This window comes from Pseudopodoces humilis, chromosome 9 (assembly GCF_049639895.1).
Source record: "Pseudopodoces humilis isolate 2021_Gansu_Grassland_sample_001 chromosome 9, ASM4963989v1, whole genome shotgun sequence".
Classification (NCBI taxonomy): domain Eukaryota; kingdom Metazoa; phylum Chordata; class Aves; order Passeriformes; family Paridae; genus Pseudopodoces; species Pseudopodoces humilis.
The window spans coordinates 27698181-27712702 of record NC_142208.1 but is presented as its reverse complement, the minus strand read 5'-3'; the positions used below and the strand labels follow the sequence as shown (position 1 = coordinate 27712702).

General features: G+C 44.3%; 1 protein-coding gene across 17 annotated transcripts in view; it reads right to left on the bottom strand.

Annotated features, from left to right (window-relative positions):
* TCF7L2 (transcription factor 7 like 2) overlaps positions 1 to 10743 on the bottom strand; it is a 173789-nt gene extending 163046 nt beyond the window's left edge. For 15 of the 17 annotated variants that reach the window (XM_014250447.2, XM_088059468.1, XM_088059466.1 and 12 more), the window contains exons 1-3: positions 9932 to 10519; positions 9530 to 9596; positions 9220 to 9344 (exon numbers count right to left, since the gene is read on the bottom strand). In XM_014250447.2, the coding sequence (XP_014105922.2) occupies positions 9220 to 9344; positions 9530 to 9596; positions 9932 to 10120 (381 nt within the window). In that variant the 5' untranslated portion in view covers positions 10121 to 10519. Of the gene's footprint in view, positions 1 to 9219; positions 9345 to 9529; positions 9597 to 9931; positions 10520 to 10577 lie in introns of those variants that run through there. The other 2 variants (XM_088059462.1, XM_088059463.1) reach the window with 2 other exon arrangements.
* Between the last annotated feature and the right edge of the window lie 3779 nt (positions 10744 to 14522).

Sequence of the window (14522 nt, the reverse complement as noted above, 5' to 3'; positions counted from 1 at the left end):
GGTACGCCTCCACCTTTTCTTGCTCTAATTTTCCCTTTCTTAAAATAGGACTATTTGTTTCTATTGTATCAACATCCAAGAATCTCTCATATTCCCCAGAAAGTCCCTTTGCAGTATTTTCAGACTGGCAATTTCTTTAACTTTATTACTTCCCACATCCTCCTTTTGGACTGCAGTTTTTGCGGTTTTTTTCCTTTTTGGTGTCTCTGCTACATCACCACCAGTAGTGAATTAAGCAGCAGAGAATTATTTTATTGTATACCGCATCTTTTATGCCACAGATACTTTGGAAAGACCTACAAAGCTGCGAGATAGACACAAATCAAGTACATTTATGTAGTCATACTTGGTAGCCATAGGCATGCAATTGTACTTCCCATGGAGTCTAGGGCACTAAAACCTGTTCTGACTAGAGGGGAGAACAGTTAGGCAGGACTAACTGTGTCAGTAGGAAGAACAAAATGGTTAAGTCCAACAAGAGTCCCGCCTGAATTCAGCCTCACTCCCTAGCAGGAGTTTGGTACCCAAAACATATGACCCCAAAAAGAAACTGCCCTCCCATCTCTCTCCTTGCACTTCCTTCACCAAGCAGCAAAGGCATTTCAAACAACATAAATCCACTCTCCGCTCAAAGCCTACTTGGCTCCTATAATTTCTATCATTTTCCTGTCATCATTTCTTCTTCGCTGAAGCCAGCAGCATATGAGTCAGAGAACAATCATTAACTTTTACAACTTCCATACAAATCCACCTACTCATATTAGAAAAGCAGAATTGACATGCAACGCGGCCTCGGACCAAACCCTGATCCTGCCAGGATGCTCCACACTTCTGTGGGAAAGTCAGATACTGCAGAAGCAGGAGCTCATTCAAGAATGCACCATTGGAAATGTAACTTTACTTCCCCCCTCCCCTTCCTCCCCCAGAAGCAAAGGACTATGAAGAACCAGCAATACATCAATATCATATTCAGTTGAGTTTGGCTTTCTCAACACCTTCATCCACTTTTGAAGAACTTGGCCATTGGTTCAAGACACACAGGGCCTGATGCAAAGCCCTCTGTTATTAATAGAAGCTTTTTTTCCACTGACTTCAATGGATCTTGGACCAAGCCCAAGGAAGACAAGATTTCACAGCAGTAAGAGTGACACACATTCTCCACGTTGAAAAAAAAAAAATTAGAAGAAACAATACGAAGCATTTACTATGTCAATCTGTATAGCACACTTTTGTTTGTGTTTTGCTCTTTTAAAATAGCCTCTAGGCTGTTGGATTAGTGCACCCAAAAAGTCTCTCTGAAGATGGAAGGAATCACAGGCAGATACAAAATGCTATGGTGAGATACATAACAATCTCAGTACCTCCCTCAACTAGGATACAGAGGCATCCTCTACCACAACATTTCTTGTAAGTTGCTGCAGCCACACTTTAAAGTGCCCCAGCACTATCAAACTCCTACAGTAACAGCTACAGTATTACCCATGATGAATTAATTTATATTAATACGGCTATCGCATGCATTTCCATATGAAACCCATTGTTCTGGAACATTAATAAAAACCTCACTAAGTGAAGTAACGTGGAACCCCTACACTTAGCTTAAAGATATTGAAAATAAATACATTTAGAACTAAATTGCTAATATCTTTAGTTTATCATATATGGCACAGCAAGCAGAAACCCAGCTATCTTCTCAGTACGTATTTATAGCATCACCCGTTCCCATTCATTCTGCATTTTCTTAGAGAATCTGCTGTACCCTACATCTGCAATTCATTGACTTTACAATTTACCACATGTTGAGATGGAGAGGTCTCAGCTCCATTTGAATCACTGCACAAATATGCAAGTGATTTATCGTTTTAAAACTAAAGACTGCAGAAGAACGACTCCACTTTTCCTGAACATTACTCCTTCTGGCAGACCATGAACAATTACAGCGCGTACTAATTAAGCTCTGTAAATGTGCTGTGCCGTGCTAATGCCTACCAGGCCTCAAATTTAGTTGCATGAAGCCAAACTTCAGCCAGCGACTTAACTCATTCAGCACTGCCCAGTTGCCTGAGCGTGACCCCACAAAGAATAAGGGTCGAGGGTTTAGCCAACCTAAAACAAAGGCGTGAGACTGAACAGATTTTGCCGGAAAGAATCACAGGGGGCAGATGCTGGAGGGGGTGGGAAGCATCTTGGGAATGAGAGGAACATCCTTGTTGATAACCTGTTAAAAAGGTACAATACCACACCAGCTTTGCAGAGAAGTGCTGGGGGATTCGGATCTGTCCCTAGGGGCTAATAAGTCACAGTGCTCCATTGATTAGGGAAATGCATAAAACCTTCAACAAAACTGTACAGCTATTTGTGGAAGAGCTGAATTGACAGCCCCCTCTTTTTTTTTTTTTTTTTAAAGTCAGGCTTTACATGACTCTAGAAGAAAAACATATGGCCAAAGGAGTGCAGCTTTCCACCACACACAGAACTCTGCCTTTTTCTTAAATTAGTCTCCAAGCACAACAGTAACCTACAGGGAACCTGAAATCAACTGTTGGAGAAATTAAAGCTAAAAGTAATACCTAGGCATATTTGAGTAATCACATTATCTTGTTAAAACACACACACCCCTCCAGCACAGATAAGACAGCAGCACTTCAAATCTGACTGTCCACTCTAGCAAAGCGTGTGTAATGGGGAGTGAGCCGAGAACAACGAGCTTTGCTGAGCGAAGCACTGCTTCTTCTCGGGCCCCAGACTCTCCTGACACTTAAGAGTCAATCCCCAGATCCCAAGCTTCCCCTCTAACCATCCATTCAAATACTGGCGTTTCCCCCCCCCCCCGCCCCCCCCAAGTTTCTACAATTTCTCCTCACGCTCCAACATCCCTCCTTTGTCCTCCAATTACTCTCCAGTGGCCCCCCTGCTCTGGCAGTGCCTCCCCCCAGTTAACCCCTCCCAAAACACCACCCTGTGCACTTCCCCCTGCTCCCCTCCATGCTGACCTACCGTCCATCCCACATTGTCCCTTCCAGCAGGACACAGGGCTTCTCCCCTAAAAACTGCCTCTAACCTCAACATCTTCATTCATTTAGCGCGTGTTTTCCCTTAATGTGTGCTCTTGCTGCTTTCTAAGAGGCTCTGTTTTATACACACAAACCAGTCTAATATATGTATTTCCAAGCATCCTCCTTCTGCATAAAACCTGGGGCAGTTTTTTCTTTTGTCCCCAAGCTCAGCAGTATGCGAGAAAATTAAAGGACATTTCCAGGTGTCATCTGTCTTTAAGTGTTTGCTTGTGCCGGTATCTAGGAAATACTGCACAATACTGCTGAGAGCTCTGTAAAGGACACGAGCTGTGCTAAACTTCTCCCCTCCTTCAGCCTGGCTGCATCACCCACTGCCCAGCCTCTACAGCACCACAAGCGTTAATTATAAACTTCGGAGCCCACGTTAAAAAAAAAAAAAAGCACAAACATAAACCAGCAGTTGGGAGGAGCAGCAGAAAAATTCTTCGCTTTTAGGTGGGGAGAGAAAGGATTTCCCTATCTCCCCCACACACCCCCAGCACCACACTTCATCTCTCATTGCTTATAATTAGTGAAAGAAATTTGACCCACCGCCAGTGTCTGTGGACCTTGGATATTATAAGGCCAGCGTGGCGTCAAATATCTTAACATTCATAAGTGTTATAGGCTGTAAATAAACCCCGTGGATTTATGACCCTGCGGTGCTTGCCAGCAAACGACTGTGGCACATTTCTTTCAGCAGACCTGTCGAGGTGCAAGTTTGCCTTTGGTTGTAAAATTAACCATTTCCTTCACAAATGTGCCCAATTAAAAGTCAAAGTTTTAAGGCTTACTTACATATTTGCCAGGACACGGGACTAAGGAGACGCCCAGGGAACACAGCTTTAAACGTCCCCCTAAACCTCACAACTCCCTCCAAAGCTCAACTTCTCACAACAGCCCCAATGTGCAAGCAAAGTGTCCGATTTCACCAAAAAGCCCTGAACAAAAACCCAAACTGACAAGCCGAGCGCTGTTAAATTTTTAGGTGCCTATCGCCAGCCCTCATTTTTGGCTGCTCTGAGGCTGGGGGAAGCAGGCGTCTCCCCCCAGGCTGTGCCTGGAGAAGGATCTCCTCCCTTCCCCCAGGATAATGTCATCTGCTTCCTGTGTAGGAGAGCATTTGCTAAATCCAGGTTGTCTCATGCTTAACTGCCAATAATCCAACTTCCACATAACTCCCAGACAGCTGGGAAAAGGTCCTTAGAGTTTTTAGTCATGGTACAGAAACACACGTCCACACAAAAAATCTGCAGCTGTCCTTTTTCTCTACACCACATTTTTTTATCTGATTTTGGGGCCCACTCATGAAAGTCTTGACAAATTTAAAACATTTTTACCTACATTCTGGTTTAGAAGCGCCAGTGAAAGCTGCAACATGTTCCTTTCCCCCCTCCATCTTCAGCTGACAAATCAGCACATACTTACTCGAACAAAAAATGAAGGGGAAGAAGGGAAAAAATAAACCACACCACCCTATTCAACATCCTCAGTCCTTGCATGAATGCAGTCAAAAAACCTGGAAAGGCATCTACTGTATTTTTTTTTTTTCATTACAGATCAGCCACTGGTGCACCTATTAAAATTGTTCGATTTCCAAAGCAAATATTATTTTTAATGAAGTGCAGTCCTGCAATTATCCTGTACACTCAAGTAACAGTACTGCATTATATTGTTTTGCAAGGTCCCAGAAACATGAAACTTTTCTCTAACTAATTTTCATAGCCCCCTGAAGAGAAACTGATGGAGTAAGCAATGCAGCATTTGCTCCAGAATAAAATCTTATCGGGGGGGAAAAAAAAAAAGAAAATAAAAAAGAAAAAAAAGTAAAAAAAAGAAGTGTAGCATTAAAAATAAATCAGCTTCTTTACTGCAAATAAGTTAACAAACACAATCTGTCTGCCACTATATACCAGCTATGCTAATGCTATAGCAGAGTGATTCAGCAATCTACCTAATTAAGCATGAGGAAAGTTTCTTTATGGAGGTTCCATTTGATTTACACCAAAGGATCATCAGTTCTTATTTAACAGCTTGTTTTTACACAAGTCCAGAAACTTTATTAAAAGCATGTCCATTTTTTTTTTTAAACAAAGCAAATAATTCACTCTCCAATGAATAGCTCTGTATCATAAAGTACCAAAGTGCTGACATACTAAGTTGTATCTACATTATTAAACTACTTGGTGGACGTTAATACTATAATCCATACTGCAGACATTAAACCTCAACCATAAAGATTAGTAAAGAATTAATATTGTCACATCGAGACTGAAATCTTAACACTCCAACCATAAATATTTCTGAAGGAGATGAAAAACAATTAGCATAAATACCAAAGAAGGGCAAGAACACCTGTTCTTTTTCAGGGCGATAAGCATTTTATTGTTCTCTATTTAAAATGTAATGACCTGTGTAATTACAGTAATATTACATTGTATTGCAAGGGCTTGGAATGTCACACTTTGAAAAGTGTTGTCAAAACAATTGGAGGGAGGGAAAAAAAAAAAAGACCACCATTAACCCTTCACACCCCAGGGTCTAAAGCTTTTGTATTAGGCAGGATTATATTGTTTGATTCAGCAGATAAAGAAAAACATCAATTTTTTTAAGGCAATTAACAAAGAATGTTTCTTCCTAAACATAAAAATCAAGACCATGGGGCTGCTCTCCACCATAGCTATTCCAAACTTCAGGGCCAAACATAAGCTCACCCCTACAGTCTCACTCAGCCAGCAACAACTTAGGGGAAAGGAAGATGCAACAGCAATAGTAAAAATAAGAGCATCCACCAGCAGGGTTTTCTCACATCACACTGCATCTATTTGCTTACCAAAAGCATTAACCAAGCTCCAAATTTAAGCTAAAAATCAAGTACACCACTTCTACATTTTCCAGCTCTGAAAGGAAAACAGTCTCCTTTATTATCCATAACATGCAGCCACCCCAGTCCCTCTCCAAGTGCAGGGATGGAACTGGTGCTCTCAGATGCGTCACTTCATTACTGTTTGACTAGACCTCTACTTAATAACATCTATTCTCATAAGCACGCCACAGTATTCTATCAATAGCAATATCAGCATGCAAAAAATCTTTGATTTTTAAAAATAAAATTATTCTTATCAATCTTGATAAAGAGTTTGCAGTATTTAAAGCATTATCCTTGAGAAAAGATTATTCCTCATAAGCAGATTTTATGATACTGCATAATTTTTCACATTCCTGAAGCAGTAAAGGAGAAATTCTGCCCACAAGTTTGCTCTTGAACAGACAATTACAGGTACATTTAAAATATACAATAATCCCACTACACCCCCAAATAAAGCAACAAAAAAAAAAATTCCAGGAAAAAAAAACCACAACAAAAAAACCACACCCACAGACTTTTAAGATTGTACAACAGCAAAAGAAAAACAATTTTGCTACGTATCTGCATCACCTCTTTACCTTGCATGCTCTGACACTCAACAAATATGGCTCCAGGAAAAACTACATAAATAAAAATAAAATTTGTAATTATGCAGAACCATCTATACCTTTCCAAGGCGTATTTAAAAATAAAATAAAATCAAACAGGAGAGAGAAAGATCTAGTTCATCTGGAATTGAAAGCTGGTACAGCAGAGAACTAGAATCCACCTAAAAATAGTGTGTGACAGACAACAGCTATCCCGCTGAATCTTTATAATATTCTGCTCTCAGGCCTAAATAAACAACTTTAATTTTTCCTGGCTATAATTAAGTGGCAGGCAAACAAACAAGCATACGGAATGTGAAAGAATAAGGCTAAGAAGATAGGAAAAGGGTGCTGGAGCCTGGACGTGGAAATAAGAAAATTGCCTATTGAGTGTGGAAAAATCCTTTCAGAATTCATCTGATAACACAAGCAGGCCACCTGCTATATCTACGATAAACCAACCTGTAAGCTTTTGTACAGCACCTTTAATTCACACGAGCCCAACATTCCTATGGAGGCCTTTTTTAAGGGTGGGGGAGCAAGGGGAGGAATGCTCCAGGAGAGCTAACTGCTGAAGGATCCTATCCCCACAAGCTAAGGGAAAAGGGATCTGTAATAAAGGTAATGAGGAAAAAGAAGCTGTAGCTGTTGTAAGAAAAATGCTCTGAGAAAAAGGCAGCAGAGGTGTGCTTCCTATTAGTCTGCACTTGGAACAGTGCAATGCATTGAAGGTAAAAACCGAGGGGAAAAAAAAAAAGGGAATACAAAGCTTCACAATTCGTAACAAAGTGATTTGGAACAAAGATTGTTTTGCCATCTGGATTCTGGTAGTTATGGAATTTGGAATTTATCACCATCATCCATATACATGCGGGTGACCATATTCAAAAGAAAAAATATAATGCATTCAGCCCCTGAATTCCCCTCCCCATCATTACAATTGCAAACTGCAGTCACCCCTCTGCTACTGTCCCAGAAATCACCTCCTCGCAAAAAGAGCCTCACAAGCTTCCAAAATAAAACTCTGCCACAGCCCTAAACATATGCAAAGTCAGAAAACCTTCCTCACAACCTCCCTGTCACTCTACATTTACTAATCTGTGTCTACTGACGTTTTACTAAGTGAAAACAAGACTGACCCGATGTTTAATATTTTAATGCTTTAAAACACTTGTAGATCTGATATACTGAAGTTGTCCAAGCCCTCAGTCATTAGTACGGCTTCAACATCTACCCAACAGTAGATCTATTATTGTAAATCGCTATCTCGTGTTACCGCAAGGAAAAAAAAAAAGTGTATAAACACACATGGTGATGGTGGGAACGCTTCAGACTCAGAAACACCCAGAAGAAACAAAACAGCAATGCTAAAGCCATCGGTAGGAATCAGTGGTGTTTGGAAGTCCCAGTAGATTTAACCATTCAAAATGAAAACAATGTTTAAACTCTTTAAAAAAGGAAATAAAAGGTGACACTTGAGAAATCTGATGTCAGAGCAGAACACACCGTGGGTGACACTACAACACAAACCCACCAACAGACCCTAAAGTTTCCTGGGATCTGGGCTAGACCACGTTCTAGCTGCAGGCACACGCAGACCTGCACCCCCAGCCAGTGAACCCCGAGTTAGGGGGTGAAGGAAAAAAAAAAAAAAAAAAAAAAAAAAGGCAAAAAACCAACAACAAAAAAAAACCCGGACGCTTTCAGCAAATTGTTTTCCTGCCAGCATACTTCCAAGAGGAATTTTGCTCGACTTGTCTGATTATTTTTTGCGCTGCTGTTGTTGTTGCCAGAGCCAAGCGAGGCGAGTTGTTTCCGGACTCAGCCCCGCGCCCCGAGCGCGGCTCCCCCCGCTCCGCGGCGGGACGGAGCCGCTCCCCGGGCACGGCCCCGCCGGGCAGGGCAGCGGCGCTCGGCCCCCGCACGCCGCGGGGCGCGGATCGGGCCGGCCGGACCGGGCTGAGCCCGGACACAACTCGCGGCACCCCGAGGGGCACGATGAAATCGCCGCTCCCGCAGGCCGGGGCGGGCGAGGGCAGGAGAGGGTTAAGGGGGAGGAAAGGGGAGGGGGAGCCGGCCCAGCCGCCACGGAGGAGGGCAGGAGGCGACGGATCACCATGGAAAACGAGGAGTTTGGAGGAGCGGATCGCAGGCTCGGCCGGGAGAAAATAACCCCCCTCCCCAAGGAAGGGGAGAGGAGATGGAAGAGAAGGGAAAAGGGGGAGGGGGGGAAAAAACCCCCAAACCCAAACTTAGTGGGTTTTTTTAAAATTTGTTTCCAGTTTTGTTTTGAGGCTAAATGTTGTTTGGAATTTGTTTGCTTTTTTTTTCCTTCCCCACCCCCCCCACAGCGGAGGTTACAAGGGCTCCAAAAAAAAACTGCCCACAAAACTGAAAGTAAAAAAAAAAAAGAAAAAAAAAAAAAAGAAGAGGAAAATAATAACAACAAAAAAGAAAAAGACAAAAAATAAGTTTAAAAGGGGAAAGAAAAAAAAATAAAAAAGAGAAAAAAACTAAGGAATATGGCGAAGTGTAAACAAACCCCCTCCCGCCGCGGCCCGCGGAGTTTGGAAAGTTTGCGGCGCGGGGGAGGGGGCGGCGGCAGGGCCGGGACGAGCGGGCACCGGGAGCGCGGCGGCGGCGGGAGCCGGGGAAGGAGCGGGGGGGCAGAGGAAAGAGAGGGGGGGGAAAAAAAAAAGGCACTTACCGTTCTCGCCGTCGGAGAGAGCGATCCATTGGGCAGATACGGGCTGCTGAGGTCGGGGATCATTATAAAGGGATAACCCGGGTATGGTGGGCCCTTAAACAACCCTCCATCTTGCCTCTTCGCAGCTAACATGGCGGGGAGACACGAGCGGGAGCGGGGAAGGAAGGGGGCAACAGGGGGAAGAGAAGGGAGGAGAGGGGAGGGAAGGAAAAGTTTTTTTAGCAAGTGTCCCCGAAAGAGGAGCCGGGCGCCCGGCGGAGGGGCGGCGGTGCGGGGCGGGCGGCGGTGCCGGCCGGGCCCGCGTACTCACCTTCCTCTAAACTTTCCCGGGATTTATCTCTGAAAGTTTCGGACCGAGGCGGGGGCCGCCGCTCCGCCTGGGAGCGAGCCGGGGGTCGGCGTGGGGCAGTTGGGGAAGGGGGTGGTTGGGGTGGGGAGGATGTTTTTTGCGGGGGTGGGGGGGACAGAAGGGAGAAGAGGAGGAATGAAAGGCGAAAAAGAAGGGAGAGGTGCGGGGAGAAGGTGGAAGGGGAAACAAACAGAACAAAACAGAAGGCATCGTTACAAGTTGGTGCCGCGGAGAAAGTTGGGCGCCGGCGGGAGCGGGACCCGGCGCGGCGCCCCCGGCCCCGGCCCCGGCCCCGGGCACAGCGCGGCCCCCGCCCGCCCGCCCGCCGCCCCGAAACGGCCCCGCGGGGGGCTTCCCCCGTACCTCCGAGTCTGAGGAGCTGTTTTGATTCGTTTCTGATTCATTGACGAGAGACGACTTGACATCAGCTAAATCCCTCTCCGCCGAGGAGTTCTCGGAGATCTTCTCCTCCTGCTCCCCTTCGTCTTTGAAAGAGATCAGTTCATCGTTGGCGCCCAGGTCGTCCCCTCCACCGCCGTTCAGCTGCGGCATTTTCCTCCTGCTTCACCCCACCAGCAGCAATTTTGCAAAAAGGGGAAGGGGAAAAACAAAAGAAAAAAAAAAAAAAAAAGGAGGGGAATGGGGGGGAAAAAGGAAAAAGAAGAGGGGGGGGGGAAAGTTTGCACCAAAAAAAGAAGAGTCCAAGGTGAAAGTTTCTCTTTTTTCCCCTTCTCTTTCCTCCTGGGGAGGGAAAAAGAGGGAGGAGGAGGGGAGGGAAATGTCTCTTCTTTGCTCCTTTGCACCAGTGACTTTAGGCTTCTTCCTTTCCTTCTTCGGGATTTTCTCTTTCTTTCTTCCCGGGAGCTGCTCGGCGTGCACTGCGCGCACACGCACACCCGCGCACGCACTCGCGGAAAAATTAATAATAATAAAAAATATATAAACCGTGGGGAGGGGGGAGCAGCGGGGGGGAGGGGGGTTAAAAAAAAAAAAAAATAATGCAACAAACCAAGCCCAGAAGTCAGCTGTGACGGGGGGGCAGTCGCCGCGGATATGGGGAGCCTGTGCCGCTCGGGTTTGAGTGAGTTGAAGTTGGACTGAGAGCTTTTCAGTTCAAAGGCGGCGCTGATTGACAGATAGAAAAAGGGGGATCGAAATCCGGAGGAACGGAGAAGTCTGGGATCCGGGATTATTGACAGGGAGCGAGAAACACACCAGGCACTTAATGAGATGCAGGAGAGGGCGGGGGCTCCCCGGTGACGTCTGCATAAATAAACAGGTCTGGGGCGCGGGAGGGGGAGGAGGAGGAGGAGGAGGAGGGTGGGGGAAGTAGGAAACTAACAATGATCCTTTTTGGCATGGGAGCGGGAGCGCGAGGGGAGGGCAGCGGGGGCGGGGGCTCCGCTGGGGGGGCCGGGACGCAAAAGGAGGGAGGGGGAGGTTGACACACACACACACACACACACACAAAAAAAAAAAAAAAAAATTAAAAAAAAAATTAAAAATTGTGCGCCGTAGCTCAGAGCTGCGGGACGGGGGGAGCGAGGGGAGAAGCACTCGAACGGGTGTCCCTGACTCCGCGCTCCGGGAGCGCCAACTTTTACATTCTGGACATTAATAAACATATCATCCCCCCGCAGCCCGGCTTCTCCTGAAGGATGTTTGTGTGCCCTTATTATTTGGGTACATGTGACGGCAGGGTGGTGCGGTGGGTGCTTTTTTTAAACCGTTAACATTTTTCATGCTACTCGTTGGAGGTAAGAAACTCCAATCATAATAAACACTAGAATATAGTAAAAGCCCCCTTTCTTTTCTTTTTCTTTTTTTTTTTTTTTTTTTTCAGCAGCACTTGGTCCTTGCATTTATTATGGTTATAACACGCAGGATGAAGATGTGTGAGATCACTCGCTGAAGATCAGATATTTCCAAATTATCTTATAGTAAGGCATAATGTTTTCTGGTCCTTGATGTAAAAAAAAAAAAAAAAAAAAAGAGAGAGAGAGGAGGAAAAGGAATGTGACTGCTAAGAAGTTAATTAGCATGGCAGGACGGAGAATCAAGGACTCCCAGACTTCAGAAGTGAAAAGTTGCGGTGGCGTAAACATCCCGCTGCTGGGGGGAATGAAAGAGCAGGGGGGCCGGGGGCCGGGGTCCCCGCGGGGCTGCGGGAGGCACCGGCCGGGGCCGCAGCAAAACGGGGAGCAGAGCCATGCGGACGCGAGAAATGGCATCTGTTCCCCGAATCTAACGTGGCGAGGGGAAGGGGAAAACAAATTGATCTTCCAGCAGTGACAAATTGTAACAATGGACGAGTCAATTGGAAACTTTAACATGGGCAAGGAACAAAAGGAGGGGAGTGGGGAGGGGGGCGGGGGGGAGACAGTAATTTCAATGGGAATTAGTAAATTGCCTAATGGAAATGGTGTTTGAAAGCAAGGGACAGGCTGTACTAAATAATCCAAACATTCCTCCAGAAATCTAACCTGCTGCTCATGCTAAGGGTCATTCAGCACATAGGGTTTCCAAAACAAAGCCAATTTGTCATGCAATATTTAGAGAGTTTGGGGGTTTCAGCTAAACTGTCTTCTATAAAAAGAATAATAAAAATAATAATACAGAGATCGACAAGGCTAACACAAATTCTCAGGCATTAAAAAGTTCACATAGAAATTTGCATACTAAAGGGAAAGATGCAGACAAAATAGAAATAAAAAAATCACTGCAACTTACAACTTTAATATTAATCAGTAAAGCAGAAGTAGAGTGAAAGGAAGCATGAAAAGAAGTAAAACAAATGTGTACATTTAATCAGACAGGATTGCATAGGACACAAAGAACAGGGCTAATTAGTCTCAGCAGGTAGGGACTAACCTTCAGACTTCATAAATAAATAAGTCTGTGAACAATGTCTAAGTGGGAATATGGAGACAGAAAAGGGATTATTTTAAGACACCAAGTAAAAACATGACTAATGAAATACTTCACTGTTAACTCAATGTACAAATGCATTGAACAGTTTCTTTTTCCACTGGTCTTTTGACTAACTTGCTTTTTAGTTTCAGAAATTGTACTAAATAACTGTCTGTGGGCATGCACACTCCCCATTTGCCCCTGATTATGTATTTACTGTCTCTGCAAACTAATGCCTTGCAGAGTGACACCTTAACAAATATTCTCCATTTTTGTTTGCTTTTTGATTTTTAAATGCCTTTATATCCCAGAACAATATGAGATTAGAAATACAAATGTGACAGACTCCTATTTGTTTTGCAGGGCCATGTGTTATAATTTGATCCAAATGAACAAAAACAGTTGCACAGTTTTGTTTTGTTTTTCTAAGATCTTTTTTTTACAATCTGCTATGGATTTTTCTTTAAACAAGCATGCTTTTGCTTCAGTCTCAGCATAATTGCTAACTATTTAGAAGCACCATCAAAAGTTAGTGTGCAGGACAGAGGCAGTTGTTGCCCAAAGCTGGTTGCAGAAGAAGGGCCTGGTTCTGTAGACTCACACGTGTGAGTCACATCACTGACGGATGACTGCTGAAGGTGATGACACACCTGGACTACTCGCGCAAGTAATGTTACTCACAGGAGTAAATGCTGCTAGAAGGGAGCTCGGTGTTGCTTGCCCCAGTGCCAGCTGGTGGTCCTGGTGTGGAAGATGGCTCTGGAAGGGTGAGGGACTGTGCCCCAGCTGTGGAAGGTGTTTTCTGGGCACGTTTTTGCAGCTGGGATTTTGCCTCCATGGTGGATTCAGAGGAGTCCTGTGAAGGGGCAGGATAATGCTTTCCGGTTTTCATCAAGTTCTTCCTTTTGCGAACTTCCAGGGGTTTGTTTTCGAACTGCAGCCTAGAGCTCATGTGGTAGCGAAGTCCAATGATCCTAGATGGTTACTAAACCATTCTGTTTAATTAGGGTAGTACAAGTCACTTTGGATAGTTTCTGGTCTGATTTGTATCATTTCTCCTTATGTAACAATTTGTTTCACAGTCAGGGGAGTGGGAGATCTCCGGGGTCAATAGCAGCTGTTGAGCAGTAGGTTCTCAAATGATACCTTGGATTAAAACAAAAAAGTATAATGTTTAACAATGAAAGAAATACAATATTTAAAAACAAAAAAAACAAAAAAACCACAAAAAGCCAAAAAAAACCCACAATCAAGCTAGTCCATGGCACAGAACATGATTTTTTGTTTGAATACCCAATTTTAAGTGACAGCTGGAAAGACAAAGCCAGGTGCTGCACATTCAAGAGATGTTGCCTTTCTTGCCAAAGCTGACCTCTGGCACAGATGAAGAAGTGGAAGTGCCTTTCTCCAAGCTTTTGTAACCCTCACCACTTGGTACAATTATACCAAATGCTGATCTATGGGGTTTGGTGGCTGACAACGGTGTCACCATTTTACACTTTGGCCCAACAGTTTGGTCCCAAGGCTCCTGCAGTAGAACAGCAGCAGTGAAAACACATGTGAGGTTCATCTCATAGCTCACAGTGCAATGAACCATACAGGGAAGAGCTTGACATGAGGCAGCCAAGGAAATTCACTCTTTTATGAAAAATGTTTTGGAATCTTTAATGTCTCACCAAAGGCCCAGGCCTTTATTGGAGAAATATGGCCTGCTAAATGCCAGTTGGATCTCCTGGCTAATGTTTACATATTTGGGGTGAGTCATCTGTTTTCATTGTCTTCTCCAAGAGGTCCCAATGTAGGTTGCAGTGTGTAAAATTCAAATTATTTATTTTGGAAAGATAAAAGGACTTTGGTTGACCAGCAAGGGATTTGAGTCTACAGCTCAAAGGAATCTGCATGTTTACAAATAATTTTGGATCATTAAATCTGCTCTGAATAATAAAAAAAAAAAAATCAATATTGAAAATGTTCCAATAACTGGAAGCAAACACATCTGCCTAATGTCTTACCAGTACTGGCTTTTCCAGAATCAGCAAAGAAG